We start from the raw sequence: 12,303 nt of genomic DNA, 5'->3' as shown, positions 1-12,303 counted from the left end.
CAACGATGGAATCACAGTTGTCGCCTAAAATCGCACATTGAAACCGAATACTATTTTTAGTCGTTTTAACTGTGTGTTGATTAATATTTTTGAAGCTAAAGTCAATCTATTCTCTTTCTAGTCAAGATCGAACAACGAACATGCAAATAATTGGCCAAATTAAAAGCACGAAAATTACGCAAACATTGATCAATAACATAGAATAACCTCATAAATCAAATAATCCAACGAATAAACAAAATCAATAGTTTGTCTCTATCGTGGTCCCGATCACAAGAAAAACTACTCCATAAATTCAAAACTAGAAGAAAATATAATATTCGAATTCATGAATAACAATAAGAGAATAGAAGAGGAGAAAATCTCAGCAAATTGTCAAATCTTGCATGTGAAGCGCGTTTCCCTCTCGTTTTCTCCAAGCCTTAGCCGCCTCTTCAAAGTTTCAAAAAGTCCCCCTCAATATTTTAGGTTATCTCTTTTATATCCCCTTTCCAAAAAGCCCACCAACCATTGTTATTTTCGAGCCATCCCTAATATCTTCGAAAATCTCCAAAAAAATCTTCGCCAAATCTGATGTTGATATGAAGGGCACGGACCTCGGGTACACATCACGGTAAGGGTCCATGTATATTATGTTCAAAATTCTTTTCCGAGAAATCATGGGCACGGACCCCGTGTTGGGGTCCGTGTAGCCACTGTGATTCTCATTATCGAAGGAAAAATGACACGGACCCTAGATACAGGTCCGGAGTAGGGTCCGTGTAGGCACTGTATTTTTTTTCCTTGGGCTTCTAAGACACGGACCCTTACACAGGGTCCGTGTAGGGGTCTGGAGACTCTCTTTGTGCTATTCCTTATTTTTTCGGGTGTTTCTGACATGGCATTGCGAAGCTTGACTTTCTTTCCCTTTCTTTGGCTTTTATCATCTTTTGGTCAAACCTGCAACTAGCAATAATAAAGCGAATTAAGCGTAAAACTCGGAATAAAACCGCCAGATAAGCACAAATACGACAAAATAAAGTTTCCAAAACGCTCTATAATTCGTGCTTATCAACTCCCCCACACTTAACCTTTGTTCGTCCTCGAAAAAATCAGACATGAAATGGGGATAAGACATATCTTAGATTCTGAACTCAAGTAATACAATCAAAACATTTTCAATTTATCAAATTCTATCACCCCTGGTCAAAAGATCATGCTACGAATATCACAAGATTCGTTTTCATCGCAATTTAAGAATCAAACATTACCCAGTAAAGATCAAGAGGATGAGATGTGTGTAGTGTGCAAGTCAGAACTCATACTCATCAACAGCTACTTGGTTTCAGGATCACTTATATTCATTTATTTTTTTCGAAACGCCCCATATGCTTGACTTTCATACCCCTGTCTACTAAATGTTGAACGATCATGACTTGGTTAGGTTTACGGCTACAATAAAAGGTACGGGAATGAAAAGTGAGAGAAAATAAACATATTCCTGCAGCGCATTCATTCAACCTTTAACTCGTCACCAATTTATTGTATTTTTATCATATTCAGAGCTTTATTATCTCCTTTCTTTTTCATTGTCCTTCAACTTTCACCCACAGATTTTTCGGGTGTCTTCCATACCATAAAATTTTACCTCTTCTCTCTCTTTTTTTTTATAATGATTCATCGACTCTTTCAAACATATTTCTTCTCTCATTGGAGAATCTCGAATATTTCAACGTGTACAGAAGGTTTATTTCTCTCAATCGTAGGTAGGAAAAGAGTGTATAGGCTAAAATTCAGGTGGTTGATGTGGGACATTAAATAAATTACGAATGGGTTCTAATTGTGTGTCATTGACACACACCATTCGATTTTTATAGGCTCAAGAAGGGTTAATAGAGACAATAAATGATCTATCGGGTAGCCTTGAAAGGCTTAAATTGTCCAAAAATCGCCTAAGTCATCCCAAAGTCACCATCGTTCGTATTTTCGCTTCGAGGGCTAATCAGACGAGTTCTAGGTTGTTTCTCTCTCTTTTTTTTAGTCCACCTTGCACCAATTCACCATCAATGAGCAAAAGTCTGACCACGTGCATGGAATGAAATTTCAATACAAAATTGGTTCATGTTTGACTCTCTCCTTGAAACTACGACTCCTCTCATTCAATACTAGTCATGAAACGATTTCGCGGGTGATCCAAAATCTAACAAATTAATCCAGTTATCAAGTAAAACAAGAGTTCTTTCTCTAGATATATTCCCATCCTATATGAAAATGTTGTTAAGTGTTGTGCAACGATGTGTAACGAAACTGGCCTACCCCCACACTTTGAAATCGACACTGCCCTCAGTGTAAAGTGAAGAAAAATGAACTAGCTAGATAGTTAAAGCAAAAACACTTTCCTGGAAAAATGTCGAGTAAATGGTGAAAATGTGGTAGAAATCATCAACTCCTGAAAAGAACGACATCGAATACACAAAGAAACGTAAAATGGAATAGGAGAAGCACACAAGCACACGAATAAACCCTAAAGATAATAATCACAAAGAATACGTGCCATAAAATCAACAACATATGAATGAAATGCTCAAAATGAAAATAAACCGATATAATCGTCCACAAGTTCTAAAATCATGAAACTAAACTACTCGTCATCGGAACCCATGTCCAAATCCTCAAGGCCATCGAGGGTGGATCTGTCAAACGGTGGCGCAAAGGTATCATCTGAATATGACTGCGTCCTGGCATGGTGCTCTAGTCGAGCTAATCGGGTGCGCAAGTCATCCATGCAGTCAAATATGGCCGAGAAGACCTGACGAGTACCTCTCGGAGCGCGATGTCTCTGGGGCAAATCAAATTGAGGTGCTGCTTGGGCATCCAAAGCCGCTTCTTCTGCCACTCGATCTTTCCAGACTTGCTCATCGGCTATAGGGGGAAGCACTGGTGGGTCACGAGGATGGGAACTGATATGTCGACTCTCGGGATTACGGTACCAAGAGCCCTGCCAGAAAATGAAGTACATGTCCTGCATGGCCTGGGGTGTGAGCATCTGTGTAGAGGTGGGGAGGAAGGAAGTCTCACCAGTGAGATCGACACCGTGGGTCGCCAAAATCCGAGAGATGATGATAGGAAAGGGGGCGTATGGCGTCCTATTCTTCGTGAGATCAATATGGGCGATTGAACGCATATGAGAAATAATGATCGATGCCACCGGAATAGCAGGAATGGCCCTCAATCCATTCAACATCTTGTCTATGATATATAGATCTATATGGCGGACCTCATTTTTCTCGGCATTCCTCAGAATGATGTTTGCTCCCGTGAAGTAACAGATAAGGCGATCAAGCAGCGGGAGGGACGTCAGAAGGACGCTGGTGCGGGAGCCGGTTTGGAATGTGAAATAGTGTAGACGGCTCCGCGCTTGAGAGATCCGGAAAGTGATGTCTGACAGGAAGAGATCCAACTGATTGAAGACCACCGGAGTTCCGTCAATGGGGACATTCAAAATAGCAGCCAGAGATGCACTGATTAACTCAATAGTAACCCCTTTGATGTAGGTACGTATATGCTGCATCCCGGTCTTGTCTTTTTCCTCGAAATTTGCGTAGAATTGCCAGACCAACTCGGGGTAATAGGGGCCGGCGATGTCCAGGATAGGTCCCCAACCAAATTTATCAAATTCTACCCTGAGTGGCACCTCGTGATCGATCTGTGGATAAATGGAACGTTCAACAATCACGGAATTCTCATTAAGCGCCGAGAACCACTCAAAATTATCTCGGCTGGTGAACTTAAAGGCATCAAATGCCAACCTAGCGGAACCAGAAGAGGAGGAGGCACCGCCTCGGGCGCGATTACTAGTCTGTTTTCGGGGAAGCATTCTGACGCAAGCAAATATACCCCAACAAATCAATCACAACAACCCAACCAATAACCGAGATACATGTAATAATCAAACGGTACAACACCAGTGCGGATAATCAAATATGAGAATGGAGGTGTAGCCACGCTTACCGGAAAGAAAATGGGATGATGTTGCACGGTGGTGGACGGCGGCCGGCGAGAGGAGGCGGCGGTTGTACGGAGGTGGTGCTGTGAGGATATTGGTGGTTTTGGAGTGGTGTGGGAGTTGAGTAGTAAAGGCCACGGTGGTGGTTCTGTGACAGCAAGGGATGGGAGGAGGCGGCGTGATTGTATGTGGTAGTGGGAGGCGGTGATGACTGGGAAGGAGAAGGAACAAAATTTTGGAGATTTAGGGATTTGGGGCTGAAGCCTGAGGTTTATCCTGAATCTGTCAAAAACATAGAAGGCACGGACCCCATGGCGGGATCCGTGTATAGGTCCGTGTATATTCGCGAAGGAGTGTTATCTGAAAGTGGTTTACACGGACCCCATGTAGGGGTCCGGATACTGGTCCGTGTAGGCTCTGTATATCGACAGGTTGTGAATTCGTGGACACGGACCCCGTGTAGGGGTCCCAATAAAGGTCCGTGTAGGCTCTGGAAGTTGGCATTTTTGGAAGTAATTGGACACGGACCCCGTGTATGGGTCCGGAGAGGGGTTCGTGTCGACTCTGGAAATCTGTAATCACAAGATTGAAGAGTACCCTACACATACTACAAACCAGAAAATTATTTTGAAACCAGGAGTTAACAATTCTATAAATCTACATATCAAAATTGAAACTCGATCAAGCGCACAAGATGCAAGAATTGTACAGAAACTTCTCTGGCTTATTCGACGTTCTCAGCCGGCTGGTCACAATATAATCCCCACACTTGAGAGGTCTCACCACTAGTGAATAACCTACATGCACAACTATTCACTGAGATTAGCTCACGAGATATGCATAAAACAAAAAGAAAGTAAACTAAATTAAAGATGAAAGAAAAATAAAACTAAACACTGGGTCACCTCCCAGCAAACGGTAAATTTATAGTCTATAGCTCGACTGTACTCCTCTATTCAATTTGGATCCTGCAGACCCACGGTGGTTGGCTCGTCGGGCATAGTACCACCATGATAAACCTTCAGCCTATGCCCATTCACCTTGAATGCTCCAGTTGCTTCACTAGTGATCTCTATTGTTCCGTAAGGAAAAATTTGCGTGATGGTGTATGATCCTGACCACCGTGAATGCAACTTGCCCGACATCAACTTCAGTCGAGAATTGTATAACAGCACGAGTTTTCCCACCACAAATTCTCGATGGACGATGTTCTGATCATGCCAACATTTGGTTTTCTCCTTGTAAAGCTTGGTGTTCTCATAAGAATCCAACCTAAACTCATCCAATTCATTCAGCTATAGCACTCTCTCGTCACATGTGGCTTTAGCATCAATATTCAAGAATTTGGTAGCCCAATAAGCCTTATGTTCAAGTTCCACGGGTATGTGACACGACTTCCCATACAATAATCTAAAAGGAGACATGGAAATGTGGTATTTAAAAGTAGTACGGTAAGCCCAAATTGCATCGTCGAGTCTGCTAGACCATTCTTTCCTTGAAGCACCGACAGTCTTCTCAAGAATGCGTTTAAGTCCTTTGTTCGATACCTCGACTTGGCCACTAGTTTGGGGATGATAAGGTGTGGCCACCTTATGCCGGACCCCATATTTAGCCAACAGACTGTCAAATTGTCGTTTACAAAAATGAGTACCTCCATCGCTAATAATGGCTCTAGGTGTGCCAAAACGTGAGAACATATTTTTCTTGAGAAATTGAACAACAACCCTATAGTCATTAGTTTTGCATGCAAGTGCCTCCACCCATTTAGACATGTAATCTACAACCACCAAAATATACTTGTTCCCAAAAGAAACAGAGAACGGACCCATGAAATCTATACCCCATACATCAAATATCTCACACACCAAAATACTATTGAGAGGCAATTTACTTCTCCTAGAGATATTACTGTGCGCTGACAATTTGGACATTTTTTAACATATTCATGCGCATCCTTAAACTGAGTAGGCCAATAAAAAAAAGACTTGAGGACTTTGGACGCAGTTCTAGTTGCCCCAAAATGGCCTCCAGCCGGACCAGCATGACAATGAAACAAAATTTCACTTATCTCTTCCTGCGGAATACATCTCCGGACTATACCGTCTGCACATATTCTAAACAAATAAGGATCCTCCCACAAATAATATTTCAAATCTGAGAAACATTTCTTCTTTTGCTGATAAGCAAAATGGGGAGGAATGTACTTACTGGATAGATAATTAATAAAATCAGCATACCATGGTAAACTATTGACCTCAAAAAGTTGTTCATCCGAGAAATCATCGCGAATAATTTCATTACCTCGACTTGGATTCTCAAAACGCGAGAGATGGTCTGCAACTTGCTTCTCTGTCCTCTTCTTATCGATTATATCCAAGTCAAATTCCTACAACAGAAGAATCCAGCGAATTAGCCTTGTTTTTGCATCCTTTTTGGCCATCAAGTATTTCAAGGCTGAATGATCAGTGTGCACTACAACTTTCCTACCCATCTAATATGATCTAAATTTATCCAGGGCAAAAACCACAACAAGAAGCTCCTTCTCTGTAGTGGCATAGTTCAGTTGGGCAGCTGACAGTGTCATACTAGCATAGTAGATGACATGGATGCATTTCTGCCTCTTTTGTCCCAAAACTGCCCTAGAGCTGTGTCGCTTGCATCACAAATCACCTCAAATGGTGACCCACAATCAGGCGCTATCATCACAGGTGCGGTGATCAATTTCTCCTTCAAAACCTGAAATGCCTGCACACACTCATCAGAAAAATCAAAGCGTACATCTTTTATCAGCAAATTGGTTAGTGGCCTAGCAATGCAAGAAAAGTCTTTTATAAAGCGTCTATAGAACCTTGCATGTCCTATAAAACTACGCACTCCTCTGATGTTTGTTGGGGGTGGGAGTTTATCTATTACTTCAATTTTAGCCTTATCAACTTCAATCCCAGTTTCAGAAATTTGTGCCCCAACACAATTCCCTTTCTCACCATGAAATGACAATTTTCCCAGTTTAAACCAAATTTGACTCCTCACATCTCTCCAAGACTTTAGACAGGTTAATCAAACAAGTATCAAATGAAGTGCCAAAGACAGAGAAATCATCCATGAATATTTCAATAAAATCCTCAATCATGTCGTGAAAAATTGCCATCATGCATCGTTGGAAAGTTGCTGTTACATTACATAGACCGAATGACATTCGTTTCTATGCAAATGTCCCGTAAGGATAGGTAAATGTGGTTTTCTCCTGATCTTCAGGGTCAATGAGGATTTGCATTTAACCCGAATAACCATCCAGGAAACAGAAGAAAGAATGTCCAGCTAACCTTTCCAACATTTGATCAATAAAAAGAAGGGGAAATGGTCTTTATAGGTGGCATCATTAAGTTTTCTGTAATCAATGCAAACACACCACCTTGTAACAGTTCTGGTATGAATTAATTCATTGTTCTCATTTTTTACGACAGTGATCCCTTTTTCGGAACAGCTTGTACTGGATTTACCCACCTACTATCAGAAATCGGGTAGATAATACCTGTGTCCAGTAGCTTTATCACCTCTTTCTTTACCACCTCTTGCATAGCTGGGTTTAGACGCCTTTGAGGTTGGATCACTACAAGAAAATCTTCATTCAACAACACATCAACGACAACGGTTTTTTATAAAAAGCGTTGTGTTTTGTCTTTTAACAACGGATTCAAGAAAAACCGTTGTCGTAGGCTCAAAAAACCCGCTCATAGACAACAGTTTCTTAAAAACTGTTGTCATTGATATGTCTACGACAACGGTTTTTAAAAACTGTTGTCTATTAGCGTGTTTTTTTCGGTATACGACAACGGTTTTTAATAACCGTTGTCTATCAGCGTGTTTTTTTTGGGTTACGACAACGATTTTAATAACCGTTGTCTATTAGCTTGTGTTTTTTGAGCTACGACAACGGTTTTAAAAACCGTTGTCTATTAGCGTGTCCTTTTAGGCCTACGACAACGGTATTTAAAAACCGTTGTCTATTAGCGGTTTTTTTCGAGCTACGACAACGGTTTTTAAAAACCGTTGTCTATTAACGTGTCTTTTTTGGCCTACGACAACGGTTTTTAAAAACCGTTGTCTATTAGCTTTTTTTTTTGTTGGCCTACGACAACGGTTTTAAAAATCGTTGTCTATTATTGTGTTTTTTTGGGCAACGACAACGGTTTTTAAAAACCGTTGTGGTATTAAAAACCGTTGTCGTAGAATTTTTTTAAAATAATTTGTAGTATTATAATACACTACAACGGTTTTTAAAAACCGTTGTCGTAGAACATTTACGACAACGGTTTCATGAACTGTTGTCTATTAGCGTGTATTTTTGGACAATCGACAACATTTTTAGAAAACACAACGTTAATTAGCGACGGTTTTAGGACAAAACACAACGAAAATTAGCGACGGCTAATAAAACCGTCGCTAATATTAGCGACGGTTTTATATTCGCCGTCGCTACATTCCTATTCGCGACGGTTCTATTTTAGACCGTAGCTAATATTAGCGACGGTTTAGCCAAAACCCGTCGCCAAATTCAAAAATTCATCCCGCCTGATTCACCCTCCATTTTAGCGACGATTTGATATATACCGTCGCTACATTCATATTGTCGACAGTTTAAATAAGAACCGTTGCTACTATTTGCGACTGTATCATTTAAAACCGTCGCTATATTGAATATAGCGACGATACGCAATCTTCCGTCGCTAAATTTAGCGACGGTTTAGCGAACACCCGTCGCAAATTTCAAAAATTCGATCCCGCCTAAATTTCTCTCCATTTTTTTCCACCACTCTCTATAAATACATACAAATTCACTCCATTTTCTTCCACTTCACTTCACCAAACTTAAAATTTTTCTTATTTACACGATTTTACAACTTCATATTACTTAAAATTTTTATCTCTTACACAATTTTATCACTTCACAACACTTAAAATTTTTATCTCTTACACGATTTTTTTACCATTTCAAAACAATTAAAATTTTATCTTTTACACGATTTTATTACTTCACGACACTTAAAGTTTTTATCTCTTACAAGATTGTACCAATTCACAACACAGATTTATAAAATTCTTAAATTTTTTTTATTTTACCTAAAATATTAGCGACGGACCTGTAAACCGTCGCAAAATAGCGACGGTATTTCCACATGAATACTGTCGTTACATTTAGCGACAGGTTTCTGAGTAATTCCGTCGCAACTGTAATTTGCGACGGTGTTGTATAACCGTCGCAAAAAATATTAGCGACGGTTTTTGACGTCGCAAAATGCAGCTACGACAACGGTTTTCATTTGCGACGGTTTTTAATGCCGTCGCAAATTTTAATAGCATTTTTATACTACCGATGTAGTTGGTATAAAAGACATCGGTTTTAAACCCTTGCAAAATCGTTGTCGTTGGTAGAAAATACAACAGTTTAACACCGTTGCAAAACCGTTGTCGTTGGTAGAAAGACAACGGTTTAAAACCGTTGTCGTTGAAGACACTTTCAACAACACCCTCAATTACAACAGTCGAAAATGGCCTACGACAACAGATTTTATCCGTTGTCGTTTGGCGTTTTTGTTGTAGTGGATAGATGTCTTGTGGTCGGCCTCTATCAGAATTTTGTGCATGCACATGGAGGAAGTGATTCCTTTGATGTCTGCAATGCTCCAACCTATGGCCTTGATATTTTCCCTCAGAACTCGTAACAACTTTTCTTCTCCCGTCCCTGTCAAAGTAGAGGAAACTATCAATGACAGTTTATCATTATCAAGTAAAAATAAATATTTTAAGTGCGAAGGAAGAGGTTTCATCTCTAGGATTGGGGCTTATTCAATGGATGACTTTAAGGGTCTTGGGATATGCCCAAGCTCCCCAATCCTAGAGTTTACCGTTTCTGAAATCGGTCTGCCTGCTTCCAAATAGTGTATATATTCCTCAATTTCTTTATTCTCCAAATCTCCTGGACATGAATGAGTCAAAAAAATCTCCAAAGAGTCCTCACAAATTAATTCATGCATATCACACTCAACAAACTCATCAGTGGCATCAATTCTAGAACAATTTGAAACATCATTGGGATATTTGATAGATTGGAAAACATTTAACACCACACTCTCATCATTTAATCTCAAAACCAACTCACCCTTGTGTACATCTATCAGAGCTTTTCCAGTGGCTAAAAATGGCCTACATAAAAAAAGAGGAATCTCATGATCCTCTTCCATATCCAACAAAACAAAGTCTACTAGAAAAATAAACTTGTCAACTTTCACTAAAACATCATCTACCACTCCCCTAGGGTATTTAATAGATCTATCAGCTAATTGTAGGGAAATTGTAGTTGGTTTAACTTCACCAATTCCTAGCTTCTCAAAGCATGAATAAGGCATTAAGTTTATGCTTGCACCAAGATCACACAATGTTTTGCTAAAGAATGAACTTTCAATGGTACAAGGAATAGAGAAGCTACCTGGATCCTTAAGCTTCGACGGTAATTTATTTTGTAAAATAGCATAACATTCCTCTGAAAGCTTAACTGTCTCAAATTCTACTAATTTCCTCTTGTTTGACAAAATCTCTTTAAGTTGTATAGGAGGGCATTTGAGCTAAAGCCTCTGCAAACGGGATATTTATGTGCAGCTTTTTGAAGATCTCAAGGAATTTTGAAAATTGAGTAACCAGTTGCAGTTGCTTTGCTCTTTGGGGAAATGGGAGTGAATTAATATCAACAGTGGGGTTCGAGTTTAGAAACTTACCTTTCTCCATTGCGTCCTCAGACCTTTGCTGGGATGACCCCTTTTCTTTCACATTCTTTTCAACATCAACTACTTCTTGCTCTATGGGAGATGTCATTGTGACTGCATTGACACCCTTCGGATTCTTTTCCGTGTCACTAGGTAGTGAACCCGGAGCTCGTGTAGCCATTTGTGTCGCCAACTGCCCTAGTTGAGTTTCTACCCTTTGCATCATGGTGTCATGATTTTACCATCTCATCTCATTCCCGGCTATGTACTTGGCGTGCATATCCTCAAGATTTGACTTGCTATCATGTGGCTTGAAATCGGGTGGCATAGAAGGTCCAATACCTTGTGGAGGTTTTGGTGGTTGCTGAGGAGGCTTTTGTTGTGTAGGATGTTGTGGAGGGTTGAAATATGGCTGCTCAACAGAATTTTCTGATGGTCTCCACCCAAAATTCGGATGATTCCTCCAGCCCGGGTTATATGAGAAACTGTATGGATTATATTGTTGCCGACCTTGGTTTCCCACATAATTCACTGAGTCCCTCTAAAGTACTGTATTCCCACACAAGACATATCTGGCATAAATTGCATGTCACTAGATGATCCCCCAACTATCTCAACGTTTCCTTGAATCTGATTTACTGATTTGACTGGTATTGATTTATTTGCTTGTAACCGTGCCATTTGATGTGTCAATCCATCAAGCTTTGCTGTGATTGTTGTCAAAGCATCCATCTCAAGGAATCCGAATTTCTTGCTCTATAGATGCGGCAGAGAGTGCTTTCAATCTCTAGATCAAGTGGCACTAGATTTTCGAAGCCCTGAGCACGGCTCATATAACACGAGCTAGACTCCTGCAATCAAAATTCAAGTGCACAATTCAAGTTCCAAAAGAATGCAAAAATCTGAAACAAAATTAGTTAAAATACCAAAGATTTAAAAATAACAATAAATAAATAAAAAATAAATCTTAGTCTCAAATAAATAATTTATCCTAATATTAAACAGATAGTCCCCGGCAACGGCGCCAAAAACTTGATCGAGTGTTTCGGTTGGGAATAAATCAGGCAAGCGGACTAGGTCAAGTTATAGTAAATGGACGACAAATCCAAGTATCGATCCCACAGAGACTATTTTTTAAGTATTAAGATTAAACTATTCAATTTAATCTAGACAAACAATAACAAGTGATTTGATGATAATTTAAACTACTTATATTAAACTAATTTATGCTAAATAAATTACTAAGATCAAATTTGCAGAACATGTTGGAACTTGGAGATTTTCGAATTCAACAAAATGACAGGGAACACACAACGGTAGCAAACTTTGATTATTATCATGCACTGGAATTATTTAACCACAGATTATTGATGTCACGATGAAATTCTCTAATTTAATTATAAATCTATTTCTAGACTTTACAATCCTATTTTCATTTAACAGTTCAATTATTTCTAATTGAATTTAATTAAACATAAACACATTATTCAACGATGGAATCACAGTTGTCGCCTAAAATCGCACATTGAAATCGAATACTATTTCTAGTCGGTTTAA

At 39.6% G+C, this 12,303-nt stretch overlaps 1 protein-coding gene across 1 annotated transcript; it reads right to left on the bottom strand.

The window, feature by feature from the left end:
• Window positions 1-4,941: 4,941 nt before the first annotated feature.
• On the bottom strand, window positions 4,942-10,927 carry LOC140835911 (uncharacterized). Its single transcript, XM_073201322.1, has 7 exons — window positions 10,759-10,927; window positions 10,146-10,580; window positions 9,635-9,728; window positions 7,518-7,607; window positions 6,572-6,791; window positions 6,223-6,371; window positions 4,942-5,257 (listed from the first exon to the last, which is right to left on the bottom strand). The coding sequence occupies exons 1-7, from the start codon at window positions 10,925-10,927 to the stop codon at window positions 4,942-4,944; spliced, it is 1,473 nt and encodes a 490-aa protein (XP_073057423.1).
• Between the last annotated feature and the right edge of the window lie 1,376 nt (window positions 10,928-12,303).

Source organism: Primulina eburnea, chromosome 7 (genome assembly GCF_022965805.1).
Source record: "Primulina eburnea isolate SZY01 chromosome 7, ASM2296580v1, whole genome shotgun sequence".
Classification (NCBI taxonomy): domain Eukaryota; kingdom Viridiplantae; phylum Streptophyta; class Magnoliopsida; order Lamiales; family Gesneriaceae; genus Primulina; species Primulina eburnea.
The sequence above is the reverse complement of the archived record's forward strand: the minus strand, read 5'-3'. Positions and strand labels throughout refer to the sequence as shown.